The sequence below is a fragment of the Penaeus monodon genome, chromosome 35 (genome assembly GCF_015228065.2).
Source record: "Penaeus monodon isolate SGIC_2016 chromosome 35, NSTDA_Pmon_1, whole genome shotgun sequence".
Lineage (NCBI taxonomy): Eukaryota > Metazoa > Arthropoda > Malacostraca > Decapoda > Penaeidae > Penaeus > Penaeus monodon.
The window spans coordinates 4,212,286-4,229,785 of NC_051420.1; the positions used below are offsets into that span (position 1 = coordinate 4,212,286).

General features: G+C 36.3%; 1 protein-coding gene across 1 annotated transcript in view; it reads left to right on the forward strand.

The window, feature by feature from the left end:
- LOC119595012 (probable E3 ubiquitin-protein ligase HECTD2) overlaps positions 1 to 17,500 on the forward strand; it is a 67,421-nt gene that overhangs the window by 6,705 nt on the left and 43,216 nt on the right. Inside the window, exon 2 of the mRNA XM_037944143.1 lies at positions 567 to 654. Coding sequence (XP_037800071.1) covers positions 567 to 654 — 88 coding nt within the window. The remainder of the gene's footprint in view (positions 1 to 566; positions 655 to 17,500) is intronic.

The window sequence follows — 17,500 nt, forward strand, 5'->3', positions numbered from 1 at the left end:
AATATTATCCATCTACCCCGATATTTTTATTCTCGCAAACTCTTTAATTGTCATTATTATCATTATCATTCTCCTTCACCGTCTCCGTTGTCATTACCCACCATTATTAGAAGTAGTATCATTATCAGGGTTATGTTCATTATTATTATCGATATAATTGTCAATATTATCGTTGTTGTTATTATTATTGTTATTATTATTATCAGTATTACTGTTGTTGTTATTATCATTATTAATATTATTACTATTATTATTATCATAATTATTATTATCTTTATTATTGTTATTATTACCATCACGATTTTCATTACCATCCCTCTCCCACAGGATCTCAATCACTATTACGATCACCATCGTCATTTTTATCATTATCATCCTACTTAAAACCAATTTCATCATCATTATTTCTTCTTCTTTTTCTTTATCTTCACCACCCCTCTCCCACTGCATCTCAACCACTATTACACTTACTATCCTTATTTTTATCATTATCATCTTCCTTACAACTAAATCCTTATCATTGCCATCTTATCCTTTTCTTTATCATTACCATCCCTCTCCCACAGCGTCTAGCCGGGTTGATGGACCTAATGGAATCCATGTCCGAATCCCTGCTCAACACTCAGTCTGGCTTTACCTGTCCTACGTGTAAAGGTAAATTGTTCGTTTGTCTTTTGCTCTTTCTGTATTTCCCTTTCATTCATTTCAAATTTGATATATTTTTGGAAGCGTTTGCGAGGCGTCTGTTGAGTGAAATTGCTGTATTGCGTTAGATATGCTAAGAGTTGTTTCGTATTTTTAAAGTAACGGATACACTCTAACGTATATCAGGGTTGTGACTAAAAGAGACATTAAACTTGGATAAACCTTTTATTTTGTGTATATTAAAAGATATCTACTAAAACTGCATATAATATATATATATATATATATATATATATATATATATATATATATATATATATATATATATATAAAGAGATATGTAAAGAACACCATCTTTGTATTCTGCATATGCTAAAAGGCATATATACTGTGTAATGCATGGATTATTTTGAGTTATGTATGGTTTATAAACAAAGCTGGGGAGATATACGTACATATACTGTATACCACGTATCTTATGTTTTGATGGAATAATATGGTATGGAGGTTTTGGTTGTGGTATGTCTGGTATCGTGTAAGTCTAAAGGACTAATTGTTTGCATCAAAATAAAGGCTCATTTCCTTATTTCAACCCTGATATATTTGTGTAACGATAAGCAACGGTGAAAAGATTTGTAGATGATGGTGATGATGATGATGATGATGGTAATGATAATAATGAAAACGTTAATAAAATAATGTAATGGTTATAATAATAATAATAATAATAATAATAATAACAATAATAATAATAATGATAATATCATTATTATTATTATTATTATTATTATTATTATTATTATCATTATCATTATTATTATCTTTATTTTATTATTGATAGCAATGATAATGAATATAACAGCAACAACAACAACAAAAATGACAAGAACAATACTAATAATGATAAGGATAACAGTAATAATAGTAATAATTGTAATAATAATGATAATGATAATAATAATAATGATAATAACAGTAACAACAATAATCCTAATGATGATGATGATAATGACAACAATGATGATAACACTACCACTAACACTGCTATCAGTAATGATACTGAACAACAACAATGATGATAATAATAATGATAATGATAATAATGATGATAATAACAAAGATGATAGTAGTAACAGCAGTCATATAACATAATGATAATGATCGTCATAAGGATAATGATAATACCAATAATGATAGTATCAAATAATGATAATAATAAGAACAGTAACGAGAATAATAATAATAATATATAAAAATAGTAACATATCAATAGAACTAATAGGAAAATCAAAGTTATCTACAGCATGCACATGTAACTCGATACCCATTAAGCCAAGCGTAACATACAACACAGTGTAAGGGAGAGAGGGAGCTATGTATAACCTGCGTGTTCTAAATCTAGCTACTTCCGCCACCCCCACAACACCCTGTCCCCCCACCCCCACCCTCACCCCCACCCCCACGCACACACCCTAAAAAAAAAAAAAAAAAAAAAAAAAAAAAAAAAAACGCTCATACTTCGACCCATACATAGTTATATCTCCGTCGATTTCTATTTTTAGCTTCACATGTTGACGTGACGTGTGGGAATCCAATCACGAGTCGATGTAACAGAAGAGTGTGTGTCTGAGGAGAAAGGTAGTGGGGTTTGAAGTCTCGTTGTCTCGGTTCGAAGTTTCGTTGTCTCGGGTTCGAAGTCTCGGGGTCACGATTCGAACGCGGTTTTCGACCCCGGTTCGATTCCGTGAGTCAGTCTGCGGCTTCGGTTCCGAGAAGAAGGGCATTTCTTGATCGTGCGAATAAGATTGAGGAGAAGGAATCGAATTAGTCTCAGTAGAAAAGAACGCGAGTGACATACTTTCAGTTCTTAGAAAGCGCTGGGAATACTCTTGAAAGAACGTAAACTCTCATATTCCTAGTTAAAGAACGTGAGAGAAATACTTCCAACCAAAGAACGTGAACATTATACTTAATTTACAGAAACATTCTTAGCAAGGAACGTGAAGGAAATTCTCTCAGGAAAGGAAATACTTCGCCTAAGTAACGTAAAACGAAATTCTCCGAGATTATCAAAAAAGAAAATACAAAATAATTTCACCGATCTGTTTCTCTAAAGATGGGCGATAGCAAGTGTCGTACTGAGATCCTAAGACTTTTCACGCTACATTAACAACTGTCTCATCGTATTCTACAGCATAAGGGTAAGATTTTCACAGAGGATATGCGATTCGTGTGACAAAGACGTAAAGAAATGGGTCTAGGATTTGATTCTTTAATAACTTTTACCAATGTGTTTGGGTTTTGTGCAGTGCACATGGATATAGGCCGTGAAATGCCATATATATGTGTGTGTGTGCGTATGTGTGTGTGTGTGTGTGTGTGTGTGTCTGTGTGTGTTGTGTGTGTGTGTGTGTGCGTATGTGTGTGTGTGTGTGTGTGTGAAAGAAAGTGCCCATTTAGTCAAATACCCTTTCATTCAACTGAGTCCCTGCGTTCCTGAAGGTCAGTTGAGCACCTGCGTCCAAAATACTTGCTGGGGGTTGATGTTGAAATACGGTTAATAAGAGACACATCTATAGTCCACTTGGCGTTCTGCGCATTTAATAACTTAATAACAGACATAAACAAAGGTATTCTTAGAAAGGCGTTATATGCATTATCCAAAGCGAAATGCATACAACAAAGATGTGCAGATATACGAAATAATTGACGAAAAACGCAGGCGGGAAGTTTCTGTTCTCTTTTTTTTCACTACCTGTTGTGCTTTTTATTCACTTTCTTTTCTCTTTATTATATATATATATACATATACATACATACATACATATATATATATATATATATATATATATATATATATATATATATATATATAACACACACACACACACACACACACACACACACACACACACACATATATATATATATATATATATATATATATATATATATATATATATATATATATATATATATACATACATACACACACAGATATACATATACACATGTTTTTCCTCTTCCTGTTTTTGTTTGTCTTTCTGTGTGTCTGTGTGAGTATCTGTCTGTCTACCTGTCTCTCTCTCTATCTGTTTCACTGTCTCTCTCTCTCTCACTCCTTCCTTCCCTCTCTCTTTTTCTCTCTCTCTTCTCTCTCTCTCTCTCTCTCTCTCTCTCTCTCTCTCTCTCTCTCTCTCTCTCTCTCTCTCTCTCTCACACACACACACACACACACACACGCAAATTCGCTTGCTACCCTTCCCCTCCCTTTTCTCCTCAAGGCATAACTTCATGATAATACCACACCTAACTGCATGATGACAGCAAATGTAACGATATAATGATAACGGGCATAACAATATAACGATAAGCACAGTAATGAAACGAGGGCAAGTGTAACGGTATAGGGATAACAAGTATAAAGAAGATTATGCCATCAAAATATGAAAAAGGAAAAGAAAAAAGATAAGTATATGTGAAAGAAGATTAAGAAGAAAAAGAAAAAAATATATATGTTAAAGGAGATTATGTCACTAATATATGAAAAAAGAAAGTATGGAAGATTTGTCTGTATGTTTGTTAATCAGATATGTTAATTCCCTTCGGCAACCAACCAAGATTAAACAAGATTAAATAAGATGAATATGCTATGGTCTATATTTTTTGAACAAGCAATATCTTTCTAAAAAAAAAAAAGAAAAAGAAAAGGATATTGATATTAATGATTATTATAATGAGACTAATGATAACAACAATGATAATTATTATGATAATGATCATTGATAATAATAATGACAATGATAATCATAATCATAATCATAATAATAATGATGATAAGAAAATAAAAGTAATGACAATAACGGTGATAATGATGATATTAATAACAATAACAATAAACATTATAATATTGATAATAAAAACGATTGTAATTGCAATATTGATAATAAAAGTAATAAAAATTATAATAACGATTGTAATAGCAATAATGATGAGTGATAAGAAGATAATGGCAGCGATTATAATGATAGTAATAGCGATGATAATGATAACGGTGACATTGATAATATTAATAATGATAATAGTAGTAATATCAATTATAATAATGATGATGGGGATATTTATAATAATAATAATGATAATAATAATAATGATGATAATAATAATAATAATAATAATAATGACAATAGTAATAATAATGACAATAATAACAATGATAACACACACACACACACACACACACTCAAAAACACACACACACACACAATGATAATGATAATAATAATAATGGTAATGACAGTACTAGTAGTAGTGAAGATGAAGATGATTATAATGATCGTAAGGAAAATAGTAATAACAATAATGATAATGATAATAACAATAAGGTTATTACTACTAACGCAAAAGTAAATTATAATAGTAATAATAACAATACAAACAATAATAACAATGACAATAACAATGTCATTATTAATGATAATTGCATGGCTGATTGTTTCCTCGAAAAGTGAGTTAAGAAATTAAAATCTATCATTTGTCAAAAGAATAAACATTTATTATCTTTCGACACAACTAGGTCACCTTAAGAGTTAGTGAAATAGTAAAAAAAAAAATTATTTTAGCTGTTCTTGTGTATTTTTTAAGATCTTTTTATTTTCCTTATATAAACTATACACAAATAATCTTTCAACGTAGCATGCATGATACATAGATACAGATATAGATATAGATTTATTTATCTACAAAGGCGTGCTGTTGTCTCCCTCAAATACAATCTACATAAATATTTCTTCAGTAGTTATTTTTTGAGGAAACATCACACAAGACTAAACACTTCATTGTGTTACATCCGGTCTTTTTTCTCTCTTAGAAGTCTTTCTTAAATATTAATGGCTTTTCATTCATCTTCACACACACACACACACACACATACACACTCAAACAAACACACACACACACACTCAAACAAACACACACACACACACACACACTCAATCAAACACACACACACACACACTCAATCAAACACACACACACACACACCCACACTCAAACAAATACACACACACACACACACAATCAAACACACACACACACACCACACACACTAAAACTAACACACACCTTATAACCTTCTTCAGACAGTTTTTGTACGACAGAAGACGTCGCCGAAACCATGCGGTGCGCAGCTCGGCCATAAAAATTGTATTTGGAACCGCACTATTGATTCCCGCGTGAAACATTGAGAAATCGGGACAGACAGAATGCACAGGGTTGGTGTGTGTTTGCGTTTGTGTTGGTGGGTATGTCTGTTTGTAAGTGCGAGTGAAAAGGAGGAAGTGAGAAAGGGAGAGAGGGAGAGAGAGAGAGAGAGAGAGAGAGAGAGAGAGAGAGAGAGAAGAGAGAGAGAGAGAGAGAGAGAGAGAGAGAGAGACAGACGAGTATGTGTGTGTATATATATAGAGAGAGGAAATTAAGAAAAAGAGAGAGAAATATATATATATATATATAAATATATATATATATATATATATATATATATATATATATATACACACACACACACACACACAACACACACACACACACACCACACACACACACACACATATATATATATATATATATATATATATATATATATATGTGTGTGTGTGTGTGTGTGTGTGTGTGTGTGTGTGTGTGTAGAGAGAGAGAGAGAGACAGACAGACAGACAGAGACAAAAGCAGACAGATAACCACACAGGAACAGAAATAGATCCACAGAGCGACAGAGAGAAGTTACGGAGAAATGAAATGAAATAAAAGGCACACTATTCCATCGCAAGTGTTCCACTAACAAGCACAAAGAACAGGACAGAACAAACACCACCTTCCTTAGTTCTCACTAACAGAATATCCGAATAAAAAAATGAAATAAAGAAATAACATAAAATAGATAAATAAATAAATAAATAAAAAATATAAATATAAATAAAAAACAAAATAAAGTCACACAGAGTGTGATGATGTTATATTATAATATAATAATATAATAAAATATATATAATAATAATATATAAACCATATAATAATAATATATATATATATAATCATGTAGTAGTTATTAGTAGTATATAATAATATACATAATAATATATTTTTGTTAGTTGTTACCTATGCAAATGGAACATTACTGCGTTATTATTTTTTTCACATTTCTTTTTTCGTGCTTTTTTGCTTTCATATCATTTTTGTTATCTTCATGGTTACCATCATTATTATCATTATGAAAAAGTTATTCATATTCATATTCATATTTTTGACGTCATTATCATTGTTATCATTATTATCATCATTATCATTATCATAATCATCATTATTGTTATTATTGTCAGTATCATCATTATCATTTTTTTGTTATTTTTTTTTTTTTTTTATTATTATTTTTGTTGTTGTTGTTGTTGTTATTATTATTATATTGCCAACATAACACACAACACACAACCACACACAACACACACAACAACAACAAACTATATATATATATATATATATATATATATATATATATATATATATATATATATATATATATATACATATATACATATATATATATATATATATATATATATATATATATATATATATATATATATATTCATATATATTCCACACATATATCTATGTATGCGTGTGTGTCTGCGTCTTTGTGTGTGTACAAAGATAGATGTATATGTATACGTATACTATGCATGTTGTGTATGTGTTTGTGTGTGTGCGTGTTCTTTGTATATATTTATATGTTGTGGTGTGTATATGTTTATGCATTCAATTATTCAGTTGTGTTTTTTTCGCAGAATCACTCGCGACCTGCTTTACGAATAGCTAGAAGGCCGGTGGGCAGACCTTGAACACAGACCTTTCAGCGAATTATTTTTCCGACCGCATCAATGGCCATTTTGTGGCAAAGAGTAGGCTTTGCACCTCTCCTGTTCCCTCCCCTCTCCCCCCTCCCTCACCCTTCACCCTCCCCACTAGCCATATTCGGTCCCTCCTCCCCTACCTCCCTCTTCCTCCTCCCTCCTTCCCCGTCTTCTCCTACCCTCCTTCTCTTCCTCTTCCCTTCCTCCTTCTCTGTCTTTCTATATATCTCCCTCTTCCTTCACTTCCTACTCTCCTTCTCCTCCCTCCTTTCCCGCCCTTTGCTACCTTCCTCCCCTCCTCCTCCTCCCTCCCCTTCTCTTCCTCCTTTGTCCTCCCTCCTCCCCCTCCCTCCCTATCTCCTCCCCCCTCACCCCTCCCCTCTTCCTCCTCTTTCGTCCTCCTCCCCCCTCCCCTCCTCTTCTTTCTCACTCACGCCTTTCCAGGTAAACAGAACTTACTGCCCTTCCAAGGTAAACAGTCTAACGCCCCTCCGTTCCTACCTACCTTCGCCCACCCTTTCCCTCCTCTCTTTACCATAAATTATCCAGTCAACCTTTCCCCTTCTCTTTCCTTCAATTCCCTCTCCCTTCCTCCATTCTCCGCTCCCTCCTAATCTCTTCCTTTCCCTCTCCCCTCCCTTTCCTTTACTCTGCCACCTTCTTATCCCTACTCATTCCCCTCCCTCCCTCTCCTCCCTCTTCCTGCCCACTCCCCACCCCTCCCCATCCTTCCCCCACAAACTTCCCTCCTCCCCACCCTGCTATTCCTCCCTCACTCCATCCCTTCCCTTCCCCTCCTCCTCCTCCCCTCCTTCCTCTCTCCCTCTGTCCCTCCCCACCCACCTCCCCAACAGAGGTTCCAGTTCCCAGTATACAATGTCTGCGATGTTTTGTTGGGGTTTATGAAAAATTCACGCGACTAACAGCTCGCACAGAGAATGGGTTTCGTGGTCACTTAGACTTGGGGTAAAGCGAGCAGAATGAGCGATGGAGCGATAGACAGAGTGAACGATAAGGCGACAGGGAAGAAAATGAGCAATAAACCAATAGACAGAGTGAAAGATAAACGATAAGGAACAGAATGAGCGATGAAGCGATAGACAGAGTGAACGATAAACCGATAAGGAACAGAATGAGCGATAAAGCGATAGACAGAGTCATAGCGAACAGAATGAGCGATAAAGCGATAGACAGAGTGAGCGATAAAGCGATAGCGAACAGAATGAGCGACGAAACGATAGTGATAGAGTGAATAATAGTACAGATAAAGCGATAGGGGTAGAGAGAATGATAGAATGAACGATAAAGCGATGGCGATAGAAAGGGCGATGAAGAGATGGCGACAGAATGAACAAAAAGAAAAAGAAAAAAATAATAAAATAAAGTGATACCTATAGAGTGAACGATAAAGCGTACACAGAATGGAAAACAAAGCAATAGACTGAAAGGTAGAAAGAGCGATATAGTGATTGACGATAAAGCGAATAATAGAATAAGCAGTAAAGCGATAGCGATAAGAGTGAACGAGAGAATTAAAGATAAGGCGATAGTGATAGACTGAAAAATAATAAAAAAAAAGATAAAGCGATAGCGATAAAAAGGTGAACAAAATTAATAGATAAAGCGATAGCGATAGAATAAGGATAGAATGGATGATAAAGCGATAGCGATAGAGTGAACGACAGAACGGAAGGTGAAACGATAGCGATAAGAATATGGCGAGAAAATTGACAATAAGAGGATGCCAATAGATAACATAAACCGTAGAATGAATGATAAAGAAACAGCGATAGAAAAAAGGAGCGAGAAACAAAGATAAAATGGCATAACAATAACGATATAATAAGGAAAACGATAATGATATAATAAATAACGATAACTATAACGATAAAAGAAATACCGATAACGATATAATAGATGACGATAATGATAAAAGAAATAGTGATAACGATAACGATAAAAGAAATAACGATAACGATAAAGAAATAACGATAACGATATAAAAATGACGATAACGATATAAAAATGACGATAGCGATAACGATATAACGACGAAACGATGTGACAGGATCTAATAAAAATAGAACATGGGAATAAATAAGGATAATAAAGATGAGAGAGAAGGAGAGGTGAAAGCGACGTTTGTAAAATGTTTGCGAAAGTGGAATAGAGAGAAGAGACCAAAGGATAAGTAGTGTGACGTTTCATTTTGCGTGTAATTACATATGTACATATTTACACACATGAATACTTAAGCACATGGTTACATACTTACATAAATAGATACAGACACATACACACAAATACACACATACACAGATACACACATACATGTAGACAGACACACATATACATACATATATGCTTACATATATACATACACACACACGCACGCACGCATATATATATATATATATATATATATATATATATATATATATATATATATATGTGTGTGTGATTGTGTGATGTATATTGTGTATTATTGCTATAGTGTGTATGTGTGATTTTTGCTCTTTATATATGCGATATGTATTATGATATGCTTGTACAATAACATTTTCAAAAACATAATAGATATTTCTATTTTTCTCTCTATAATTATAATATACTCAACCTAGTGTGTAGTGTTGTCTGTTTGTTTCGCGACTGCTGACGTTGTAATTCCGCACAGGTATACGTACGCATTTATGTATCAAAAAAGCTTTACAAACATTTCTCAAAACACATAAATGATATTTACATCTCCATGCTATATGACTAAATGTAATGCATATCCAGGTGCATGTTTCTATTTGTCGACTGACCTGCTTCCGCAAGTAATACGAACGAGATAAATAGTGAAAAAAAAAAAATAATATATATACTTATATAAAAGTAGAATGATAATGATATGGGAGAAACGTAGTACCCGTCCTAAAAAACAGAAAGAAAAAGAAAGGAAAAAAAATAATACTGTTTAGAAGATCTTGCGTCATAGATAAAAAAAAAAAAAAAAAAAAAAAAAAGCTTCCACTATATGACTATTATATTGATTTTTTAGATTGTTCCCTTATTATTTATATGATGATGATGCTGCATTATCTGTCGTTATCATAGCATATTAAATAATAAAATAAACAATAATAATAATAATAAAAAAGTTACATATAATATTATATTGATTTTTTTTTAGGTAAATTGTTTCTTCCCTTTAATTTTATTATTGTTATTATTGTTACTATCATTATTATTATTACCATTATCATTGTCATAATCATTATTATTATCATCATTATAATAATAATAATAATAATAATAATAATATAATAATAATAATAATAATAATAATAATAACAATAGAGAAAGAGAGAGAGAGAAAAAAAAAGACAGGAAGTAAGAGAGACAGATAAAGAGAGAGAAAGAAAAGGAAAAATAAGACGAACACAAGAGCGAAAAGCGCAAGAGAACCGAAAGCCGGCGGGAATGTCTCTCTTTTGGCTAGAATTATGAAATATTTACCATTATGAGTCCTGCTTAGATCCCCCCCTTCCTCCCTCCACTCTCTCCTCCCTTCCTCCCTCCCCTCTTTCCTCCCTTCCTCCCTCCCTCCTCTCTCTTCTTCTTTCCTCCATCCCCTCCCTCTCCTCCTCCCTCCCTCCCTCCCCTCCCCTCTCTCCTTCCTTACTCCCTCCCTCCCTGCCTTCCCCTCTCCTCCCTTACCCTCCCTCCCTCCCCTCCCCTCTCTCCGTCCTTACTCCCTCCCTCCCTCCTCCTCCCTCTCTCCGTCTTACTCCCTCCCTCCCTCCCTTCCCCTCTCCTCCCTTACTCCCTCCCTCCCTCCCCTCCCCTCTCTCCTTCCTTACTCCCTCCCTCCCTCCCTCCCTCCCCCTCCCTCATCTATCCATCCCTTCCCTCCTTTTCTCCCTCCTTTCCTCATTTATCGATCCCTCCTCCTCTTCTTCCTCCTCCCTCATCCTCTCTTTCTCATCTATCCCCTCTTTCCTTCTCCCTCTCCCTCCCTCATTTACCCATCCTTTCCCCTCATCCCCTTCTTCCCTCATCTATGCATCCCTTCCTTCCTCCTCTCTCTCCCCTTCCTTCCTCCTCTCTCTCCCCCTTCCTTCCTCCTCTCCTCTTCCTCCTCGCATTCGAACGTTTCTCAGAGAAATGACTGAGTCGATATCTTATTTTCATTTTGTTTTCTTAGAATAATCACTGAATTTTGTGAAGTATCTTAGCAGCTGATGACTACTGGAGGAAATAAAATATAACGTTTTTTTTTTTCTTTCGTTCCCGACTACGTTAAGGCGGGATGATGGAGAGAGAAGAGAAGAGGGGAGAAGAGAGAGAGAGAGAGAGAGAGAGAGAGAGAGAGAGAGAGAGAGAGAGAGAGAGAGAGAGACAGACAGACAGACAGACAGACAGACAGACAAACAGACAGACAGACAAACAGACAGACAGAGAAAGAAAGACAGACAGACAGACAGACAGACAGACAGGGAAGGAAAGACAGACAGAGACAGAGAAAACACATAGATACACACACGCACATGCACTCACGAACACGCGCACATGTGAACGCACTTACATAAACTTATAAACTTTAAACAAAGGTATGGACATATGTGCAGTTTTTGTTTTTGTTTTTCGCATGTGTTTGTGTGCGAGTGTTTATGTGCGTACGTGTTTGTATGTATATATTTGAGTGGGAGTTATACACCTTTCCTAATCAACTCTCTCTCTCTCTCTCTCTCTCTCTCTCTCTCTCTCTCTCTCTCTCTCTCTCTCTCTCTCTCTCTCTCTCTCTCTCTCTCTCTCTCTCTCTCTCTCTCTCTCTCTCTCTCTCTCTCTCTCTCTCTCTCTCTCTCTCTCTCTCTCTCTCTCTCTGAGTATCACGTAACGTCAACATCAATATAAATAGCAATATAATATAAGTTATTATATCAATACAACCTGACTTTAACGGTGATTCATTTTCTTTAAGAGAGAGAGAGGGGGGGGGGGGAAATGAGAGAGTGAGAGAGAGAGAGAGAGAGAGAGAGAGAGAGAGAGAGAGGGAGAGAGAGAGAGACAGACAGACAGACAGATAGACAGACAGAGACAGACAGGCAGAGACAGAGAGAGAATGAGACAGAGACAGACAGAGAAAATAAAGAAAATGGAAGAGAGAGAGAGAAATGAAAGGAAGAAAAATAAATTGGATATTAGATAAAAAACAACAGGAAAATTTCGTCCTTCAAAAATATTAATCTTCAGTCAAATTTACTCACCTTCCGTGTTATGACATAAACACTAATTGAAATAAAGTTATTGTCAAGAAATGTGTTTGAAGATATATGGAATAGTAATCACCATCTTCATATTTCTATCATTAAACGATTGACGTTTTTATTTTTTCTTTAGTTTTTTTCCCCATTTTCATCTTATTTCTTTTTTTTTTTAATCTTCTTTACTTTTTTAAAAATTTCATGGTGCTTTTCACCTTAGTCCATTAAGCCCTTAATAGCAATACGAAAGTACTCTCGGTCAATTCATATGCGAAATACAACAAAATACAACAAAAGTACATCTTAATCTATCATAAACTTAGAGCTCGCAGAAATACAGCATCGCCTACATAAACTTTCTACTTTAAATTTATTTAGTCTACCCTTAAAATACTCCTTGATTCTACTTTGTGTTCGTAGTCCTTCCAAATTCTCCTTTTAAAATAACTAAACTCTGTTCGGTTTGGATTTAAAAGACGTGGAAATCTTTTTAAAATTAGCACATTTACAGATATATTTGTGCAATTCGGCTTACCGTGTCAGAAACTCGCACAGTGGAATGAATAGTGGTGATATAGCTTTTACATTCAACAAAAAAAAATCCCTGTGCGCATAACTGTAATTTGAATTATGAAATTCTATATAATATTTTAATAAAAAATAAGTCTATATTATTTTTATAGAGGTTTCGTAATTCGTATAGGCTTGGATAATTATATGCATTTACAAATCTTAAAATTCCCCCAGAGTAAATAATTTAGCTTATTAATTCTATGCTATCGTATCCCCTCAAAAAATCCCTGTATTATTAGCTTCAATCTGATTATCAACCTTATTCTCTCACATTCCCTCAAAGTTCCTAGGTGTGATAAAACTAAAATCTAGATTATTCATCCTACATAACGTTCGTAAAAATAAAAAAAACATCCGCTCCTTTAATTTCCTTCTCTCCTCTTTTAATAACTTTCTCTTTCCCCCTCTTTCCTTCTCTCCCCTTCTCGATTCACCTCTTTCTGCCCTCTTTTTTTTCTCTCCTCTTCTCCCATCTCCTTTCCCTGTCCTCACTTCTCTCCTCTTTCCCTCTCTCTATCTCCTCTCCCCTCCTCTCTCGCTCTCCCTCTCGGTACAACCCTCCCCCTTCCCCTACTCCTCCCCTTCCCCCTTCCCCCTTCCCCTACTCCTCCCCCTTCCCCTACTCCTCCCCTTCCCCCTTCCCCTACTCCTCCCCTTCCCCCTTCCCCTACTCCTCCCCCTTCCCCTACTTCTCCCCCTTCCCCTACTCCTCCCCCTTCCCCTGCTTCTCCCCTTCCCCCTTCCCCTACCCTCCCCCTTCCCCTACTTTCCTCCCCTTCCCCTACCCTCCCCCTTCCCCTACTCTTCTCCTCCCCCCTACCCCCCCTACTCCTCCCGTTCCCCTACTCCTCCCCTTCCCCCTTCCCCCTTCCCCTACTCCTCCCCCTTCCCCTACTCTTCTCCTCCCCCTACCCCCCTACTCCTCCCCTTCCCCCTTCCCCCTTCCCCTACTCCTCCCCTTCCCCCTTCCCCCTTCCCCTACTCCTCCCCCTTCCCCTACTCTTCTCCTCCCCCCTACCCCCCCTACTCCTCCCTCGCCACGCCCCTTTCCCGCAGTCGATTCAAACGGCCATTCCAGAGGGCGGGACGGCGAGAGAACCAGATTTTCATTGATAGAACTTGTAACAAGGCAATGAACGCAATATATATATATATATATATATATATATATATATATATATATATTATATATATATATATATATATATATTCTTCTTTTAACGGTAGGTTCATGTCTGAGCCGCCGTGGTCACAGCATGATACTTAATTGTAGTTTTCATGTTGTGGTGCTCTTGGAGTGAGTACGTGGTAGGGTCCCCAGTTCCTTTCCACGGAGAGTGCCGGTGGTACCTTTTTAGGTAATCATTCTCTCTATTTATCCGGGCTTGGGACCAGCACTTGACTTGGGCTGGCTTGGCCACCCAGTGGCTAGGTAGGCAATCAAGGTGAAGTTCCTTGCCCAAGGGAACAACGCGGCGGTCGGTGACTCGAACCCTCGAATTCAGATTGCCGTCGTGACAGTGTTGAGTCCGACGCTCTAACCATTCGGCCACCGCGGCCTTGACGATCATGGGCTTCCATGATTTTTTCTTAGCAATTTAGAGCGGTGGTTTGCCATTGCCTTCCGCCCGGTGTTTTTATCGAGTCACCATCTCTATTTGCCCGGCACTGACTTGAGCTGGCTTGGCCACCCAGTGGCTAGGCAGGCAATCGAGGTGAAGTTCCTTGCCCAAGGGAAACAACGCGCCGGCCGGTGACTCGAACCCTCGAACTCAGATTCAGTCTTGAGTCCGACGCTCTAACCATTCGGCCACCGCGGCCCCATATATATATATATATATATATATATATATATATATATATATATATTATATATATATATATATGTGTGTGTGTGTGTGTGTGTTTGTGTGTGTGTGTGTGTGTGTGTGTGTGTGTGTGTGTGTATGTGTGTGTGTGTGTTTGTGTGTGTATGTGTGTGTGTATGTGTGTGTGTGTGTGTGTGTATGTGTGTTTGTGTATGTGTGTGTGTGTGTGAGAGTGTGTGTGTGTGTGTGTGTGTGTGTTATTTGTGCCTGTATCTGTTTGTAGACAGACAGAATATATATATATATATATATTATATATATATTATATGTATAATATATATATATAATATACATATATATATAATATACATATATATATATATATATATATATATATATATATATTTTTATTATATATATATATATATATATATATATATATATATATATATATATAGAGAGAGAGAGAGAGAGAGAGAGAGAGAGAGAGAGAGAGGGAGAGAGAGAGAGAGAGAGAGAGAGATAAATACATATATATATATATATATATATATATATATATATATATATATATATATATATATGTATAGATATAGAAATATAGAGATATAAATAGATATAACTGTAGATAAAGATATAGATATAGTTCTGATATGTACACGTAAGAGCGTAATTAAGCGCCTCCATAAGTACGCACGCTTCCAGACTATCACGATCGCATAAACGCTGGAATTAGGCCTACGGGGACCACGTACAGGAAGCGTGACCAAAACTGCTATGTATAGGAAGCTTGGCGGTTACCTATATGTATTAATTATGATGAGGGCTACGTGCATATAGGAAGTATGACGGGGGCTACGGGCATGTATAAAATGTGATGAGGGTGTGCATGGGGGAATGTGACCGGGGCTACGGACATATAAGGAGGGTGAAGGGGCTACGGGCATATAAGGAAGGATGAAGGGGCTACGGACATATAAGAAGGATGAAGGGGCTACGGACATATAAGAAGGATGAAGGGGCTACGGACATATAAGAAGGATGAAGGGGCTACGGACATACAAGAAGGGTGAAGGGGCTACGTGACGTATAAGGAGGAAGAAGGGGCTACGGACATATAAACAGTGTGACGTTCCTGTGCAAGTTTTATAAGTATAACGGGGCATATACACAGAAATATGATGAATGCTTCGTACATAATAAAGAGTGTAGTGTGGGTTACGCGCCTATAGGAAGTGTGATGGGGGCTTCGGACATATATGTGCTAAGGGTTACGTACATATATGGAATGAGACGGAAGCTACGTGCCTATATGATGTGTGATAAGGAGTAAGTACCTATATATAATGTAGCGGGGGATAGGAACTTATATGAAGTGTGGCGGGGGCTACGGACATATATGAAGTTTGACGAGGACTAAGTACGTATAGGATGTATGACGAAGACTAAGAACAAATGGGGAGTGTGTCGAGGACTACGTAAATAAATCATTATCTCTCCTGTTTTGTCACATGATTCGTTAAAAGAAATGAGTTGACATTTTCCTGACTGTGTTATGCAACATCTAGATTTAAAAAAAGGGCATTTTGTATATACTAAGTTACATAAGTGTGAGCTGTCATTTGTGTAACGAAATGCTCACATGCAGCATATATTGATCTGACACATACAAGAATGTTAACGTACACTTCTGCACGCACGAAAACAATTTAATGCGCAAATATATACACACGCACGCAAGCAAACACGAAAGCAAAGGTGCACATACGTAAATAAACACACACACTCGCGCGCACATACTTACACGCAAACACATGTTCGTACAGACAGTCGCATACACACACAATTAAAAATAGATAAATATATAAATAGATGGATATATACATATATATATATATATATATATATATATATATATATATATATATATATATATATATATATATATAGAGAGAGAGAGAGAGAGAGAGAGAGAGACAGAGAGAGTGAGAGAGAGAGAGAGAATCCAAATCCTTTATGCCTCGCGGCCGAAGCTTCCTGTCACTTATATTATTCGTGGCGTCTATACTTGTCCGATTCCTTGGCATTCAGGCGGAGACGAACCTAAATAGAATAACCGGATATGATATTTTCGAGCTCTTATAAATGTGTAAAGGGTTTCTAATTATTTATGGAACAGGTTCGATCAGGAGAGTTTGAATAAGCGATCGGATCGTCTTTTACACACACACACACAACACACACACACACACACACACACACACACACACACACACACAACATGTAATATATATATATATATATATATATATATATA